We start from the raw sequence: 17,791 nt of genomic DNA, 5'->3' as shown, positions 1-17,791 counted from the left end.
GCACTGATGTTACCTGTCTGTCATGGGTTTGGAGGGAAAGTTCCATCCTATGGGGAGTGGAAGGCGGGACATCAGGAGGAGGGGCTGTACTGTATATATAGGGAGAAGCTGGAGGAGAGCTGAAGGAGAGCTGAGAGAAGAAGCTGGTGTGGGAGTCTGTGTGTCAGACAGGGTACTACTGTGTGTCAGTCAGTACCTACCTGATAGGTTCAGGTGTCTTTATGGGTAGCCAGAACTGATAGGTTCAGGGTCTGTGCTTTATTTAAAGGTGTTCTGTGTGAACCCAACTGATGTATGTATGATTGAGACTAAGCCACGTTACTGTATCTTATTCACTTGATCATTTTATTTTCCCTGTGTGTTATTTAAATAAACCTTATTCCTTTGTTGGTTAAAAATCCATTCCTGGTCTGTGTGACTCCTTACAGGGAATGGTTGGTGGCAGCTTAGTGAAACTGTGGCATACTCCAGTAGGTCTGGGGTTGTCACAACCTTTTTTTAAAAAAATAAGATTTGCCTTACTTAAAAAAGAAAAGAAAAGAAAACTTCATCTGGCAACTCATAACAGAAATTGCCTTTTATTTATTTTTTTATTTGCAAGTATTACCAATTCCAGTTACTGTAAAAGGACAGATGAGATTCACAAAGCCACATGGCAACATCTAATCTCCATATTATTTTATGTTTCAACAAAAGCATTCAGAATTTCTAGCAACGTTCTCATTGAGTTTTAAAATGTGATACATTGTTTTGATATTTCTTCATGATAATTACAGTGCTTTCACAATTAGGAAATACAAATAAACCAGCTCAGTTTGAAGCAGAGTGGGAAGTACCTTCGGATAGCATTTGCAGAAAACATAATTATATGTAAAGCTGCACCACAGTGCGCCCATCACTTTCATCTTCAGACAGCCACCTGATGAAGAAAACATAATTTTGTTGGAAGCAAAAGTACACAATTGGGGTGAGTGACTATGATAGTGTTATAATGAAAAAAAATGTTTTATCTGGTTAAACTTTTAAATATATGTTTAATGTTTACACCATAAATTTAATTTAAAATGATATTTAAATGAGGTTATTTTGTTTACAGTCAATGTTGGGAAAAAAAACAAGGAGGGAAAAAATAAGTAGGCAAAGCCCATTTAAAAAGGGTTTATTGCCTTTTTAACATGGTGGTGCTGTGGGCTAAACCACAGAAGCCTGTGCTGCAGGGTCAGAAGACCAAGCAGTCATAAGATCGAATCCATGCGACGGAGTGAGCACTCATCGCTTGTCCCAGCTCCCGCCAACCTAGCGGTTCGAAAGCATGCAAATGCAAGTAGATCAATAGGAACCACTTCGGTGGGAAGGTAACAGCGTTCCGTGTCTAAGTCGCACTGGCCATGTGACCACGGAAGATTGTCTTCGGACAAAACACTGGCTCTATGGCTTGGAAATGGGGATGAGCACCGCCCCCTAGAGTCGAACACGACTGGACAAAAATTGTCAAGGGGAACCTTTACCTTTTTATTGCCTTTAAATAATATGTTTGTGGTCACAGACAGGAAATAACAACAGATGAAGTCTAGGGAGCAGATGGGGGATCCCAGAAAGCCCCATGGCTCAAAGACTTCCTATCCTGACAGAAAAGATTTTGTTTAGTGAAGTGATATTATCTCTCCCAAAGAAGTTAAAGACAGCTACTGTATGGCAAATGACTAAAAAGCAATTGCAAACAGCATGGGCCATAGATGCCGTACTATAAAGCTCTTTTTCTTTTTCCTGGGTCTATACATTGGCAGCATAGAAAGGTACTTGAACCTTCCAAATTTTCTTAACCCCACATTGAAGTGAGCCAGACTACAGATTGCTAACATGTTTTTCTCTTGCTATCAAACAGAGAAGACTATGAGTCTATTTGAAAATTCTCAATTTGTTCATAGACTGAGGCACATTGATTTGTCCATTTTCCTTGAGTCTGCTCATCTTTGGAAAAAGGGTTATCCACAGATTTGGATATTCCCTGCTCTGAACACACACATTATTATTGGTGAAAGTTGTGTCTATGTAAGCAGTATTCTTTAAAAATATGCTAATTTAGACAATGAGAAACAAACCGGCTGCAATTAAAGGAGTATAGTTCATTTGTAGACATGTTTGTGATTTCCACCTGTTCCAGAAACCAGCTGCTTCCTATGAAGAAAGGACAGTAGTAAGTATGTGCACTGCATGAGTTCAGAATATTTTTTTCATTTATTATATTATGCAAAAATCACACTGCCTAAAATCATGTGGCTTAGCACAGTAAATTTCACTAGAGTAGACACACTGAATCAATATGGATTTAATGAGTCACCTGCCCCATAAGTTCCATTGATACAGTTTACTATGATAAACAACAGGATTTTGGCCAGGGCATATTTCAATAAGATGGGCTATATGAACTACATGTGTTACTGTATGCCACAAGAGATGTCGAAGTCAGTGTACTGATACTTTCTAGTAAATATTAATATCTGGATGGGCAGAGGTGCCAGAAAATACTGACATTTACCACCAGTTTTCAGAACCAACCAACAGAAATAACTGCAAAAATATGACATTTACCATGTCAATGGGCAGCAAGTAGCATCTACCAGGGCAAAGACATGAGGAGGCAAGGCAGGGGAATGGCAGGCTTGGTTGCTTTATTCACTAGAAGATTGCCTGCTGGAAGCCATGGCAGCACATTTCATGAGGTGCAAGACTGGAGTGCCTACCAGTGAACAACTGTGATTGTGGATTCACCTACCAGACTACAAGAAACACTGGCTAGGAGAGAACTGTGTTTCAATCTGTTCTCTGAAAGAGCAAGATTATTTGCAAACAAACTGTCCATAGGGTTTCAGAAGCTACCTTTGAGGCTGACGCGGAAACTCCAAGTGGTGCAGAATGCGGCGGCCAGACTCCTAAGTGGAGCTCGAAGATACCATCACATTTCTCCTATTCTGGCTGCGCTGCATTGGCTGCCCATTCGGTTCCGCGTTGACTTCAAAGTTCTGACGCTTACGTTTAAAGCCCTAAACAGTTTAGGGCCTCGATACTTGGTGGAACGCTTACTCCCACCCAGTTCTACCCGTGTCACCCGAGCAAGTCAGGAGGTGAGGCTGAGGAGCCTGACGCCGAGGGAGGCCCGGAAGGAAAAGACAAGAAACCGGGCCTTCTCGGCGGTGGCTCCTCGCCTCTGGAACAACTTACCTCCTGACATTCGCGCAGCTCCCTCGCTGGGTATTTTCAAGAAACAACTGAAAACATGGATGTTCAGGCAGGCCTTCCCCCTTTCTACCTAATACCTTCTTTTTCTGTTATAATATATCCCGTTTCTCACCATCTTTGGGAAAAAAATTTATTCTATCTTTTAATTTATGTAAATTATTAGTTGTGATGTGGTTTGTTATATGTTTTTTTTTTAAAGTGCATGTTGTAAGCCACCTAGAGTGGTCACAATTGACTAGATAGGCGGGGTATAAATGAAATAAATAAAAATAAATAAAATAAAAAAATATACTGTATATCAATGAACAGGCTAAGAAGCATCCAGAAATAAGTACCAAATAAAAATATTGTTTTTGGCTACAATGACTACTAATTAGCACTGTCTTTTTTAAAACAACAAATATATTTCCTGCTATATCTGTAATAACTTTAAATAAATGATAATATGTGAAAAACCACATCTGAAAACAATTTATTTCTTCACAATTCTGGACATTTCTTGCACCTAGTAAATACCGGTAATGAAAGGATAAAAATGATGGTTGAAAAAGGGTTATTTGTCAAAAAGATATAGTGGTTCCTTGAACATGTGAAAAATGTACCAATCCTCGAGTCTCCTTTAAATCCTGGAGTCTCCTTTAAATAATTCCTGACAGTTACGGAGAAATGTTGGATCCATTTTTGTCCAAACTAGTTAGAATAGTAGGGTAAAAGGTATCCGATAAGAATTTGTGGGAAACTGAGTGATATTTATTTTTCAGTCTTACCCAAAGGAAAGAGAAGGCATTTTCAGAAAGAACTATAATACTCTTATAGTAAGTGAAGGGGGAAAACCAAAGACAATACTGTACACAATTGTGTGCATTTATTTATACAGCTTGAAATGTCTCAGTACCAATTAAGTGAAGCTTCTTTGTTCAGGATCACACTAACACTTTCTGCCATGAATTCATGTTATATACAAGTCAGGTCACACAGTCTGAAAAACAAGCCTAGCATTTAGACTTAAGGTCCAATCCTAAGCTTATTGTGACAGGAAATACATATTCTACACAGGCAGTTCCTACTGCTATAGCAGCTGAGCATCACAAACCATAATATTGCAGTAGCTTTCATTTTACTATTTTAGGTGCTAATGGAGGTGCAAATGTTTAGACTCAAAGGCCAGGTGGTTCAACATAAATATCAGAATACATATTTGATGGGAAACACTTTGCTGTCTAAAACATGGTTAGAAGTCTTCTCACAGGATTGTATAACTTCAAGATGTTGTTTTCCCATACAGGAGCATGACAGCTTTAAGAATGAATGAATGAATGAATGAATGAATGAATGAATGAATGAATGAATGAATGAATGAATGAATGATAACTAGTGCCCACATGGCATCTAAGCAACAGCTCTTATATTATTAAGAGGGATATACTGGCTGAAATCCTGTTGCTTAGTGTAGTAAATCACACTAGATTAGGCCCATTGAATTTAGTGAGTCATCTCCTCGGTTTCATTGATTCAGTTGGACTTACTCAAGTTGTTACTTGGTAAATCACAACTAGCATAGGCCCGTAGATCCATTACAGAAGAGTTGACACACAAAATCCCCATTGATTCAATAGGTCTAATTTAGTGCAACTTAATACATAAAGCAACAGCTGCTATGTGATTGTGTCAGAATACATTTCTCCAATATTTGTTTCCTACATTTTCATGTCAGTCTTTGTTCAAGTAGCTCAGGGTAGCATACACAGTTCTCCTTTCTTTTATTCCCTCAAACCACCCTATGCTTTAGCTACCTTTGTTTTCAATCCATGTTGTGAGCTGCTTTTTTTCTGCACAGGAACAAAGTTGGGAAATATAAAATACAACAAAATTAAATTTTAAAAAATAGGCTAGTCAGTAGAAAAGACACTGACCAAATTCATCCATTGAATGGGAATTTGAACCTGCATCCCATAGTCTAACATTACAACTACTATAGCACACTGAACCCCAAATGGATATGTCCTTCAAGCCAGATTTATGTTCATTCAAAACACAGGAAGAGCATGAAATACACATGTAGACATACTTACCAAATCCTTTCCCATCATGCCCAATTTCAATTTTCTGCAGCCTCCCAACATTTTTTGTCTTAATTTTGAATGTGTCAGTCTTTTAAATGAAAGGAAAAAGAGTTTTCAGACCATAGCAAGTCTAAAGCTAGGATCCTATTTAATGCCAAGAGAGTGAAAAGGATTGCTTATGAAAGCTGTTGTACAAGCAGTGATCATTGTGTAAATGCAACTTCTCCCTGCTCAACAGAGTTCTGAATGCCTCTGTGCACAAGTACTGAGAAGGTCACTCAGCTCCCACTGAGATATGCTGCACAACCAGTTGATACCATAGAGTCCTGGCCAATGTCTGGAAAATTGTATGCTCCCTTCACTCTGTTTTGGGACAGGTTTAAATTTAGCTGCATAATTCTTGGGTGGGGGGAAGTAATGGCTGCAGGCATACCTTGAAGCATGCCTCTTATGTACCACATTCAGTAAAGTTCTATGTTGCCCACTTTCAGTATTTTATTTAGAACATGAGGTGTTTTCCCAGTGATATTTTGAAGAACTATTGTCATTTTATTGGTTTCAACACCAAAATGATTTTTTCTTTAATTAAGTATTATGAATTTGTCACCAGCTGAGGCAATAACACCTTTAGTTTTGATTTTTAATTTATTTTGTTTATGACCACAAACCTGTATCTGAAAACCTGTATCTGATGCCCCTATTTACTGTTAAATTTCTTGAGTGGTCTACAGTATGATTCAATATGTCATTTCATTTCCAGCTCTCATGGCCCATTGACCAAAATCCTATTGCTTAGCATAGTAAATCACACTAGAATAGGCCCACTGAATCAGTGGGTATTTGGTGAATGTACTGCTACATAAACTCCATCAATTCAAATGGCCCTACTCTAACCACAATTTACTTACACAGCAATGGGATTTTCGCCATTATGTACTTTGATGCATTTCTGAAAGGAATGACAGCTTCCTACTTGGCGTTTTCCCACACAACTGCTTCTTTCATTTACATGTGGAAGATGTTCTAAAACAGTTATTACCAACCTTAGATCCCCAGATGTTCTTGGACTAAAACTCCCAGAAGCCTTCACCACTAGCTGTGCTGGCCAGGATTTCTAGGAGTTGTAGTGCAAGAACATATGAGGAACCAAGATTGGGAATCACTATTCAGATAACAGCATTGAAGAAGGTTGAAGACTGATGTATAAACAGAATTAAGTAGATACTCCAATGTCCTTATCTTTCTTAGCCCTATGGTTTGTTCTCACTTGCAGCCACATTAAGTTAAAACAAAAGTTCCAATTACACTCTGTCACACACTCATTTTTGTTGAAGTCCTTAATTTTAGAGGATTATAACTTAGAAAAGTCAGTTTTGACATTTTGCTATTCCTTTTCTTGCCTCAGGTTGAACATTCTATACCACATTGCTGCCCATCTTGACTGAAAATACATGTTTCTAAATGTCCCTGCAAGGGATAATATGGGAGGTGACCAGAAGATAGGAAAAAACAGACAATATGGGCCCGGGGATACTTACTTTTCCTCTTTCAAAGGGATTTTGATGATCCAGAGATTTATTGAGCTGAATTAATGAAGATGTATCTTTGTCTCCAAACAAAATTATGTGGACATTGGCATCAGTTCCAGCTCCTCTCTTATCACCCGTATACACTTTAACCATATGTTCTACCAGATCATCTGGTCCATCTTCCTTGACAACTGAAGAGAGGAGGATTTCTCTTCTAATTTCAGGTTCATTGGCATCCAAAGTAAAAGTTCTTTTAAAAAAGCCACATAGTGATTATTAAGACCCAATATGGAATTCAATAAATTAAAATACATACTGTCTGTTTGCTCGAGCCAGATAACAACCAAAACAAAATACCACTTGAGTTGTTTACAGTAAGGTAGAAACAATGTTCTACAAAGATCAAACCATAAAATTGATGCCATAAAATCTAGGTGCAAAATGAAAATCACCAGCCAAGGATAAATCTAATAACACACACTTAATGCTATGTAAATATTCTGATATGGGCTAAAACAAACTTTGTGAGTCATCAGTTGATTTATGCTCATCTACGTATATCATACTCACTCATTCACATCAAATATGTAGACAGGCTCTTGTTTTTGAGCTTCTTTCACATGCAGTGCTTTAATCCCCAGTTTGCAGGCTACAGTAGAAACAACAAGCAATTGATCCTTTTCATTTTGTGCCAAAGATTACTCAAAATCAGGTGCAATTAAATTATATTTTGTTATCAATACAGTTCCAAGGCTATTCAATAATTGTCTCCATCATTTTAAATCTTGCAAGGAAAGGCAGTTTCATTATGTACGTTCTTATATGTAAGACCATGGAGGCTTTGAAACTATTTTATCGCATTATGCAGAGGGGGTGTTCCATTAGTTTTCAGACAGCTTGTACTTAAAGGGGACTGAGGGTCACATGCTCAGCAGCAAATCTGGACATTCTATTGATGTGTAGCACAAGGCTTGGTTTCCTCCCATTCACAAATTACAATGGGTGGTGGTGGTGGTGGCATTCCTTACCAAGAATGCAGGATGGGGGGCAGATGGCTTATCTATTCCCCTCCACTCTAATCAGAAACAAATTGTCCCTTCCTACATAATTAGATTTTCTCTAATTCTTTTCCCTCTCCTGTAGAGCTGTTTTGTATCTGCTTGCAATGGGAAGAGAGCAGATAAGCCTCCATTTCCTCCATGCTGCCTTCTTAGTCCTGCCTCTTCTCCAACCTGTACCCTTGTGACTTGAGGAAAATATAGTTTGGCTTTGACAAAAGCAAGTGGGCCTGGCATCCATCTCATACTTGATGTGCAAGCCTAGTGACATATTATATGAAATGCAGCCATGGCCTCCTTTCAAGTGTCAAGTGTTTATCATCTATGCTGTGGTCAAGGTAGTGGTTTCAGTTCTTGTAGATCAGAAAAAATGATATATGCTGACATGAAATTTGGAGATCACCCTGGTTCTCTCTCTCTCTCTCTCTCTCTCTCTCTGATCTCCAAATTCCATGTCAGCAATCCAGAGATTGTAGGAACTCTGCTATAAGATTTTGGCCAAGGTGCTTTAATCTCATAGAAGCAGAGATCAGATGCACCGATTCATCTGGAACAATTATTAAAATCCTTCTCAATGTCTGGAATTAAATTAGGTACCTTTGAAATTCAAGGCCTTTTAAATCTGCCCAGGAACATTGTACTGTGGAAAACTGCATTTTCTATGAGATTAAAGCACCTTGGCCAGAATCCTATAGCAGAGTTCTTACAATCTCTGGATTGCTGACATGAAATTTGGAGATCACCCTGGTTGATTTCAACTGGGCTTAGACCTGTGCCAGTGGATGCTGAGTATTCTTTTCCCAGCCATCTCACAATGGAATGCTGTGCAAACAGAAGAGGATTAATATAGATTTCTGGTCCCTAATTCACACCTGCAAGATCAGATATGCAGTTTAAAATCAACCTCAAAAGGATGTAGCTCATAGGATAGAAAGGAGAAACTATGGGTTCAATGTATGCCTTGCATGCTTTGCAAATATCCTGAGTTCAGTCCATAATATCTTATGTTAAAATGTTATCAGATACAAGGTAGTAACACAGAAGTTTGTTTGAGAGCTTGGAAAACCACCAGCATTCAAGAATGGATAACACTGGACCAAATGAAGAAATGGTTGAACTATTATAAATCAAGTTTTTATGTCTCAGTGCCAAAACTAATATGTCATTCAAACAAGCCATGATGTGTAAAATTAAGACTGCATTCTGCTCTTACTAAGGAGAAGGCTCAGTGGTTCATGCTGGGTCTACATGAGATAAATCAATAACTCACAACATTAATAACTATTCACATTGGTTTTTGGAGTTTATAACATTCAAACCATGCAGACTATGCAAAAAGTTGGCTTTCATTTTGCTGATTTATATCCTTAGCATGCTATGTATGAAGTACGTAACAAGGGCATCAACAGGGCTTACAAATAAAATAAAAGATTATAATAGCGAGGTAAAGAAAACTAAGCAAGTAATAAATATCACAGGAACTTTACTTGCGTAGGCTTGTGATATAAATGCCTGATGTAAACACAGACACTGAAAGATTGCTTTAGCTATGATAGAAGAAACTTACATGATTTGCTCCCAATCAGAAATGCAATTTTGTGCAGTTCTCCCAGATCCACAGCATCTATCTGACCTGTGAATGACTAAAAATACGCAGCAGTATTGGGATTAGAATACAATTTATGACAAAGCAAGCATTCTATTTATAGTTTTTTTTTAAAAAATGTAATGAACTAGGGACACAAGAGTAACTTGTGAAAACATTTCATTACCCATCTCCTCAAATCACTCTGATTTAACTAATAACCTGATTGTCTCCTTCTGGCTGAGATACAGAAGGTGATGACAACAACAGTGTTCGGTCTTCACTGTCTCCATTGGTTCCATATAAATTCACAGATATATGAACTGAGTTTATGATGCCCAAACCATCAGTGGACAATACTCCCACATCATATCTGAGCACTGTAAAACAAAACAAAACAAAAAAAATACAGTCAACCCCCAAATAACAGGCATATCAACTATTCAAAAAATGTGTGAATGCATGTTACATCCTAAAATATGTATGTTTTATTTCCCGTTGAGACAGGTGTTCAGATGTGGAGGTGCTCAAATTCTTTAACTTATGCTTTTAATAATTTTCAGTACAAGTCTTCCACTGCATTTGTTTCTTTGCTCATAATGGAAAAAAGAGTAAGAGACTTGGATGATCTCACTGGACTTAGCATTGAATTTCAACCAAAACAAACCATATGGAAATACAAATCATGATTCAGAGTCCTGTGGAGCTAGTTCTATGAAGAGTATTAAATGTACTTTTAAAAAACACTGCCACACCCTCAAGGGACACATATTGCATGGTAAACTGCTTTGGAATCTAGAGGGATTTTTGGAAGCAGCTTCTGAGATAATATTGAGATCAGCTGTGGTAAGGAAAGGTCTTTGAAGTCTAACACAACATGGTCAAATTTGTTTTATTTTTTAAATGACATTGACAGAGGAAGACAGTTTTCCTATTTCTGCTTGCAGCCACCATTCCTCATATTCCTTGAAAATCTACATTAAAGATTTGGAGGATACACTGGGAAAATGGGCTCCATCCCTGCTTTTCTTTTGAACCAGAGTATACTAAAGCACAGTTAAATCTACAGGAGGAGCCTCATTCAAAGAAAGGCAACTCTGGATTAGGCCCATCTTTTAAAAAAGAAAATCTTACACAGTGGACAAAATCCTGTTGCTTAGCATAGCAAATCACACTGCTAGAGTAAGCCCATTGAAGCAATGGGGATTTAGTGAGTCAACTATTCCATAAGTTCAATTGATTCTAATGGGTGTGCTTTAGTTGTGATTTATTATGCTGAAGTGCATCGCAGTTAGCCTAGACCCATTTCAATCAATGAAACTTGCAGAGGGGCTGAATCACCAAATCCCCACTGATCCAATGGAACTACTCTAGTGTGATTTAGTATACTAAGCAACACTAGTCTATTGTGTTTTATCCAAATGGCCAGTCTATTGTGTTTTATCCAAATCACATGACTTCATGAAGTGCCTATTCAGGTATCATTGCTACATCATAAGAAGCATGGCTGACCAGTGCTAATTTCTGTGAAAATGAACTTTGCTGAGTATTCATGACATGGCAGCTTGCAGACAATCAGAAATAGTGCTTGAAAAGAAAATATAGGCAGTTGTTCAGCAAAGGCTGTAAGGAAAAGAACGGAAGAGTGTGTACACTTAGCACGGCTTTACTTTGTAAACTTGGTTAGTTCTACAAGTTGACTGCATAAAATACTTAAATAATAATTTCCTAGATTTTTTTCCTGTTCTGCACACTTCTAGTAATTACTATAATATGCTAATACTATTGGATTAGACAAAGGAATCAGATTTTGTTTAATATGGGTTTGCCCTTTAGCTTTGATTCACTACTATGAAGTAGCTTGTTTATATTTAAAATATACAGGGCTAAACCCAATTGTTTGTCCTAACTAGAGCAAGCCCACTGCATAAATGGAACCTGCTAATATTTATGACTGTCTCATTGATCCTATATCATACTGTAGCTGGGATTTATAATCAGATTTAGCTCACAGTGCTTAAGCATGTAAACTTTTAAAACAACTTGGAAGAGAATGAGAAGCTGTTCAAAGTATAAGTCTCTAAATTATAGCCTCAATGAATAAAATGCTGTCCTCTTCATGTTATTAATTCTTGCAGAAACTTTCTTTGGGAGGCATTAATTTAATACAGCTATTTTGATGATAGTTGGCTAGACAGCTCCGTGAGGTCGGTATCTGGCTGTAGAAGCAGAAATTGAGAGTTCACTTCTCCACTGTGTTTCGGGGACAGTGTGCATAGCCTTGGGCAAGTTGCAAAGTCCCAGGACGCCCCCCAGAAGAAGGGAATGGCAAACCACTTCTGAGTACTCTCTACCTAGAAAACCCTGGAAAGGGTTGCCAGAAGTCAGAATTGATTTGACACAACACAGTTATTATCATTATTTTGCAAATGGGCTATTAATATTGAGATTACTATCTCATATTAATGACTGAAGTGAGAAGTAGGTTAAATAGGTGTGAGCTGACTATAGGTTCATGGAGTTTTGAAACTCCTAAGATTCCCATACCTGGATTTATCACGATTAATCTTGGCTTCATTGCATTTCCACCAAAACACTTTTTGAAAGATTTGCAGATGCAATCCAAGTACGGTTGTATGGGGGGGGGAATCTGAATTTGACCACATGAAATATTCACCAAATTATTTTACCACTTGTCCAGAGTCAAAGGAATCCATTCTATCCCTCTCACAACTTCACTTTTATTATGCAAATTTACCTTCATGTCAAGCTATCCACACTACTAGAGCCACTCAGCCAAATTGGCTGTTTGTTGTTAGTAAAAATAAACTAAATGATTTCTTAGAGTGCAGCTCTTTGTCAGCATCTGGACACAATTTTTATAATCCAAAAGAACTGAATAGCAGATGGCTGATTGACTTATAGAGTTGGGAGCTCAGATATGTAGCAGGGATAAGAGACACATCTGTAAGAATAACAGGCAATCAAATTCCCAAACTGATTATTACAAATGTTTTAAGCTGATTTGTTCCTAGTGACTTCATTGAAACTAAATTAGCTTAAGTCAAGAACTCTGACTAAACTAGGCTGTGCTCCAGGCTATTAACATTCAGGATTTTACACCAATATTAATAAATATTTAGGGAGGGAAATCTACTTATACGCTGACTCGATTTTCCTGGAAAATAGTTAGATGAATCCAATAGAATATTTGAGGTCATTTCTACTTGATCCACATGTAAAATAGTAATGAGGTGTTATCAGCATTTATTTTAATATTTTCCACATGCAAATTAACAATTTCAACATGAATGCCTCTCTGTCCTTGCATATGAATCTCTCTTGCTTTTACTTTGAAATTACCCCACATACATCATCTGAGGATGGCTCAGGTCTAGGGAAATGGGGCATCCTCCAAATTTTGGGGTGAAGTACCTCCCTTCTCCCATCTATGATCTGTCTCTAGTATCTCCTACACACTCTGAGGGGAAAAAATTACACACTTTAACTGTTAAAACCCACCAAAGAACAGAGATGAAATATGTCTACACAAAACAGATTTTTACACATGTTGTGTGGTAAATTTCCAAAGTATGTTTCAAATCCATTTCTGTCCTCAGTCGGGTTTGGTGCCAACCTGTCCTACATAGATTTATAAACCTGCAAACCATTTAGCAGTGGACTTCAGTACACTTTTCAGCATGGATTGTTGTACAAAAAAGAAATGGTAAAGTGCATATGATGCATTGTAGTTACATACCATCAAGTCAGAACTGATGTGTAGAAACCCTGATAGGGCTTTCAGGGTAAGTGATATATTTAAGGAGTGGTTTTGCCAATTTCATCTCCCTAGTGAGTTTCTATGGCAGAGCCAGAATTCAAACTCAGATCAACAGAGTCCTAGTATATCATTCTAACCACTGCACCACACTGAGTATCTCATAAGATAGACAGGTCACACTTAATATGAACATATATATGAAATGCCCTTTGCACAGCAAAAACATAAAATGGTAATAAATGAAATAAGCAGTGCTTTGTTTTATAAAAGCTTCATTTCATGCAAGCAACAGGCCTTGAATTTTTATGAAAAATTTAATCAAATACGATTAGAACAAATTTCTTTGATAAAACTTTGACTACTAATATCAGAGGTATCTTATAGCCTAATGCTGATTTATACCTACCGGAAAGTGGTTCCCTTAATGGCCACTCTACAGGGAACTCAATCCATCGGTCTCCATTAAGAAGAGGAAGTGTTTTATTTATACAGAGACTAAAAGTATCAAGGGTTGTGTTTTGCACTTTACAGTGATGGAACAACTGGGAAATGCTTGCTCCCAAATGATGAATCCCAAGTTTCACTTTATAAATCATTCCCAGATCAAATGGGAAATATACCTAGAAGGAAATAAGATATCAAGCTGATTTCTATAGTAGTTCAAGAGGCTTTGAAGGACATTTTAGTGCATCATTTCCATTACCCATGCTATATTCTGCCTGACCTCAGATGGAAAACAACTGGCCAACATGGGCTGATCTGAAAACCTCACTGTCTCATTCCTGAGTTCCTTTTTCTCAAACAACACCTAAAACTGAGCATAATCCTGGCAGACCAAAATGCCTAAGGACCAGGTGATCAGTCATTAGGCCAGCTGATGCTGTGCTAAACCCAAATGCTTCCTAGCCATGATGTTGGAAATTACTGAGGATGGTCCTCAACTCTGGTCTAACTTGTGCCAACATTATGGCTGGGTATCTAGGCTGAAGATGGTTTGGATCTGCCTCTTTCCCACCCCTTTCTGGATCTTCCTGCCAGGAGATCTTAGTCAGCAAAGGAGTTTTGCTGGCAGGTTGTTCTGTCAGCAGATCTTTGGAACAAGCAGAAGAGAGTTCTACCAGCAGAAGGACATTTCGGCAGAATGGACTTGTGTGTAATCATACGGAGAATGTGTACCTTTCACTTAAAATTGCATTGCTTATAATGTAACTCTTCAGTGTTAATATTTAAGCACTGAATGTTTTGACACACTATCTCCTAAACTTGCACCTTTTAAAAAGTAAGCCAGCATATATTAAATAATGATCCATAACATAATCAGTGAATTCATTATGGACTAAAATACTGCTTGCTAAATTGAATTGTTTCTAAGTTAAGTGTATCATCTCCATAAAAGCACTAACATGGTTTATGACAAAGAGAATAAAAAGAACTTAGTATTTTACATCATATGTTGCTTTGTCTTCAGCTTCATTTCCTTTTTTGTTCTCCAAGGAAACTGGTTCAGATTTGCCATTGTTTCCATAAAATATCATAACCAGTTTAGAAATGTTGTCCCAAGATGACTTAAGTTCTTCTGATGGATCTTCATGACATTCAGTGAAACAAATCTTCCATGATCCTTCTTAAGGAACAGAATGGAAAAGCTGATTAATTTTTGTTTTGTATAAATTAACCTGAGACATAAAGTAATATTATGTGAAAAATTAGTGAATGATTCAAACCAAATCAATTTATGTTATGTTAAACATCTTTGACAATATTCCCAGAAGTAGCAAATAAATGAATGAATTGCATTAAAGATTAAACATACCTCTATTATTTTATAATAATATTTTTGTCCACACTGTCTGGCACAGCTGTGACTGATGACATACAATAAAATTACCTGATTTCATTTGTTTCCTTTGTAACAGTGAAGCAGTTGTGTTTCTTTCTTGTATTTCTAATCAAAACAAGACAGAAAATCAAATTATTCTTTTGAAAGAGAATGTGCATGAATGTGTATGTAAATATCTAAGTGATAAGCTTCCTACTTTCAAGTGTTTCCATTTAACCCTTCCTCTTACAGGCTTGGGAAAGGATTCCTGAGAGATGTTAATGGTACCTATTGTAGGTTTAAAAGGCTTTAGTCTGTCCTCTTTTCTCCCTGCTGGATCCCATTTCCTTTCATCAACTAATATTTTTACCAGGCCTATAGGGAGACTATTGTATTGCTGAAGCTGACAACCCATGAAAAGCCTGCTGATGCTAACTGACCCATTCAGCACACCAAAACTTGGCCTACATCTTGTAAAATGAATGTGATCCAGAACTGAATCTAATTTAAATCAACCAATAGATTTTTCTACAAAACCACCATGGGATGGTTGATTTCTATTCAGTTTGTCCTGAAGCCCATCTATGATCCCAGATGTTTCTTGACACCTCTTTCATTGCTTAAATTGTGTTTGTATGAGTGTTTTTGTATGAGTGTTCATGTGTGTGTGTGTGTGTGTGTGTGTGTGTGTGTGTGTGTGTGTGTGTGTGTGTGTGTGTGTGTGTTTGCCATAAAAGAGAGAGAGAAACAACATCAGAGATTAGGGCTGTGAAACTATGGATGTTCTAGCCAATGGGGTTTGTACCAATGGGACCTACAAGGCCTTTACCATTACCAGCCATCTATAATGCCACTCAGGGTTGGCCCAATAAATTTTGTTGCATAAACTGAGGAACAGTATGATGCCCAGTTCAGTCTACCAGTTTGCTATCACAAGGCTGACAGCTGAACACTATTGATAAATTCTTTTTACTTTGGTAGAAGCTGCAAATAACCTAAGCAGCACAAGGCAGATGGCTAGTAATAGTCATGCACTGTCACTGTGGTCCCGTTTCACAACACAAGAGTGTCTCTCTCTGCCTAATTGGCCATGCTGCTATTGTTACTCACCATAAAGAATGGCAAAAAAGTCTAGAAAAACCCTTCTTCCAGGTGTACCAAGTAAAGATTTCACAGAGAACAATCAGCAATTAAACCGAGCCATCTCTAGAGTTTTCAAGGAAGTGAGAAAAATTTAGATGCACTCTGGGAGCAAAGGCTCCCATCAGTTAAAACCCCTACTTTATCACCATTCCCCCAGTAGTCAGAATGTTTGTGAAATCTCCATGCCAAATGGTCTGAGCTAGCACAGCATGCAGATAAGCAACTGGTAACAGAAAACTCCTAAAATTTGCATTCATTTGGTTGCAAGTTGCATCAGTTTATTAACATTCTTTATGCTAACTGCTAAGCTAATCAGTGGCATTGCTGCACTGCACAGAGATTTTATAGATTGTGCTTTCTGTTGTAAAAACCTTATAAGAAGTTGAAGAAGTGGCACATTCTGCAGTTCTGAAAGATATTCTCATTAAATAAGTAATGTCTCAGATAATACTGACCTGTAACATTCAGAGTTACTGAGGCACATCTTTTCCTGTCAGGTCTGTCTCTTAGCCATGTTTGAGCTGCAAACAGTATCTCTTGTCCTATAAAGTCTGTCTCTTTCACGACAATCTTCTCAAGATGCCAGTCGGAACCTTTCCCCTTTTCCACCAAAAGCTCATATGGAGTCCCAATGTCGACTGCCTCTATTTGAAAAACATCCACCTGAAAGGGTCACAAGCAGGCAGGGAGCTTAATAAACAGGATGCTTAACCTGGAACATCATAATATGGAATGGTTAAGGATCTAAAGGCACAAGGAGAGTAAACTCCACATACAGCCAAATCTCTCTCTCTGTGTGTGTGTATTTGTGTGTGCATGGATATATACACATATTCACAGACATGTGTAGAAAAAAATGTGAAGCAGTGACACACACACACAGGTGCATGTTGGCCACAAGACCTAAATCCAATGAAGTATCGGTATAAAAAAAGGGGGACAAGTGGAACTACTTTCAAGAGAATTTCAGGGCATGCTTATTTGTCCTTATGTGTGCCCAGATACTTTTGTTAGAAAGGGACAAACTATAGTAAACATTACATTAAGCGCTGCCCCTGTTGGGTGTTTGGTTCTTGAGCACCTGGGCAAGTTAAAGAATGACTCCTGACCACATGAACACTGCCCACCCTCATCTAGAACTAGAATTCTTCCATTGTACGTGCTATTGCAGAGTTACATGGTTAAATACTGGCCACAAACATTGTGATAGGCCCTGGTCTGTTATTCATAGAAGTGAATTAGATGACTGAAGCCTCTTTCTTCATGAACTGGATACTCTGGATACTCCCATGGGCTGAAAAGGAGAGGAGCTTACTCTATACTCTACAGTGCCTCTTTCCTCTTGAAGGGCTCCCTGACTGTCTGGAACAGATTTATCTTTCCTTTCAGCCACAAGAGTATGAAGTTCATGGAGTTCGCCTCTGTGCAACTCAAGTTCTAACTCATTATGTTTAGCTATGTACACAAATCAAATCTGATGGGCAAAAACTGAAATGTGGAGTTATTTTCATGCCTGCCATATCACAGAAATACATGATATGGTTGCACAGACTGATCCTAGAAAAAGAACTTA

At 37.9% G+C, this 17,791-nt stretch overlaps 1 protein-coding gene across 4 annotated transcripts in view; it reads right to left on the bottom strand.

Moving 5' to 3' along the window:
- Window positions 1-546: 546 nt before the first annotated feature.
- Window positions 547-17,791, bottom strand: part of RP1 (RP1 axonemal microtubule associated) — a 276,632-nt gene continuing 259,387 nt past the window's right edge. For 3 of the 4 annotated variants that reach the window (XM_072998925.2, XM_078393749.1, XM_072998926.2), the window contains 10 exons: window positions 16,674-16,881; window positions 15,145-15,201; window positions 14,702-14,880; window positions 13,663-13,876; window positions 9,698-9,855; window positions 9,458-9,533; window positions 7,403-7,481; window positions 6,842-7,082; window positions 2,103-2,178; window positions 547-919 (listed from right to left, as the gene is read on the bottom strand). In XM_072998925.2, coding sequence (XP_072855026.2) covers window positions 771-919; window positions 2,103-2,178; window positions 6,842-7,082; window positions 7,403-7,481; window positions 9,458-9,533; window positions 9,698-9,855; window positions 13,663-13,876; window positions 14,702-14,880; window positions 15,145-15,201; window positions 16,674-16,881 — 1,437 coding nt within the window. In that variant the 3' untranslated portion in view covers window positions 547-770. Of the gene's footprint in view, window positions 920-2,102; window positions 2,179-5,312; window positions 5,392-6,841; window positions 7,083-7,402; window positions 7,482-9,457; window positions 9,534-9,697; window positions 9,856-13,662; window positions 13,877-14,701; window positions 14,881-15,144; window positions 15,202-16,673; window positions 16,882-17,791 lie in introns of all 4 variants that reach the window. The other variant, XM_020795975.3, reaches the window with a different exon arrangement.

This window comes from Pogona vitticeps, chromosome 4 (genome assembly GCF_051106095.1).
Source record: "Pogona vitticeps strain Pit_001003342236 chromosome 4, PviZW2.1, whole genome shotgun sequence".
In the NCBI taxonomy this organism is placed as follows: domain Eukaryota; kingdom Metazoa; phylum Chordata; class Lepidosauria; order Squamata; family Agamidae; genus Pogona; species Pogona vitticeps.
Note: the sequence above shows the minus strand (reverse complement) of the source record. Positions and strands in the feature narration are given on the sequence as shown.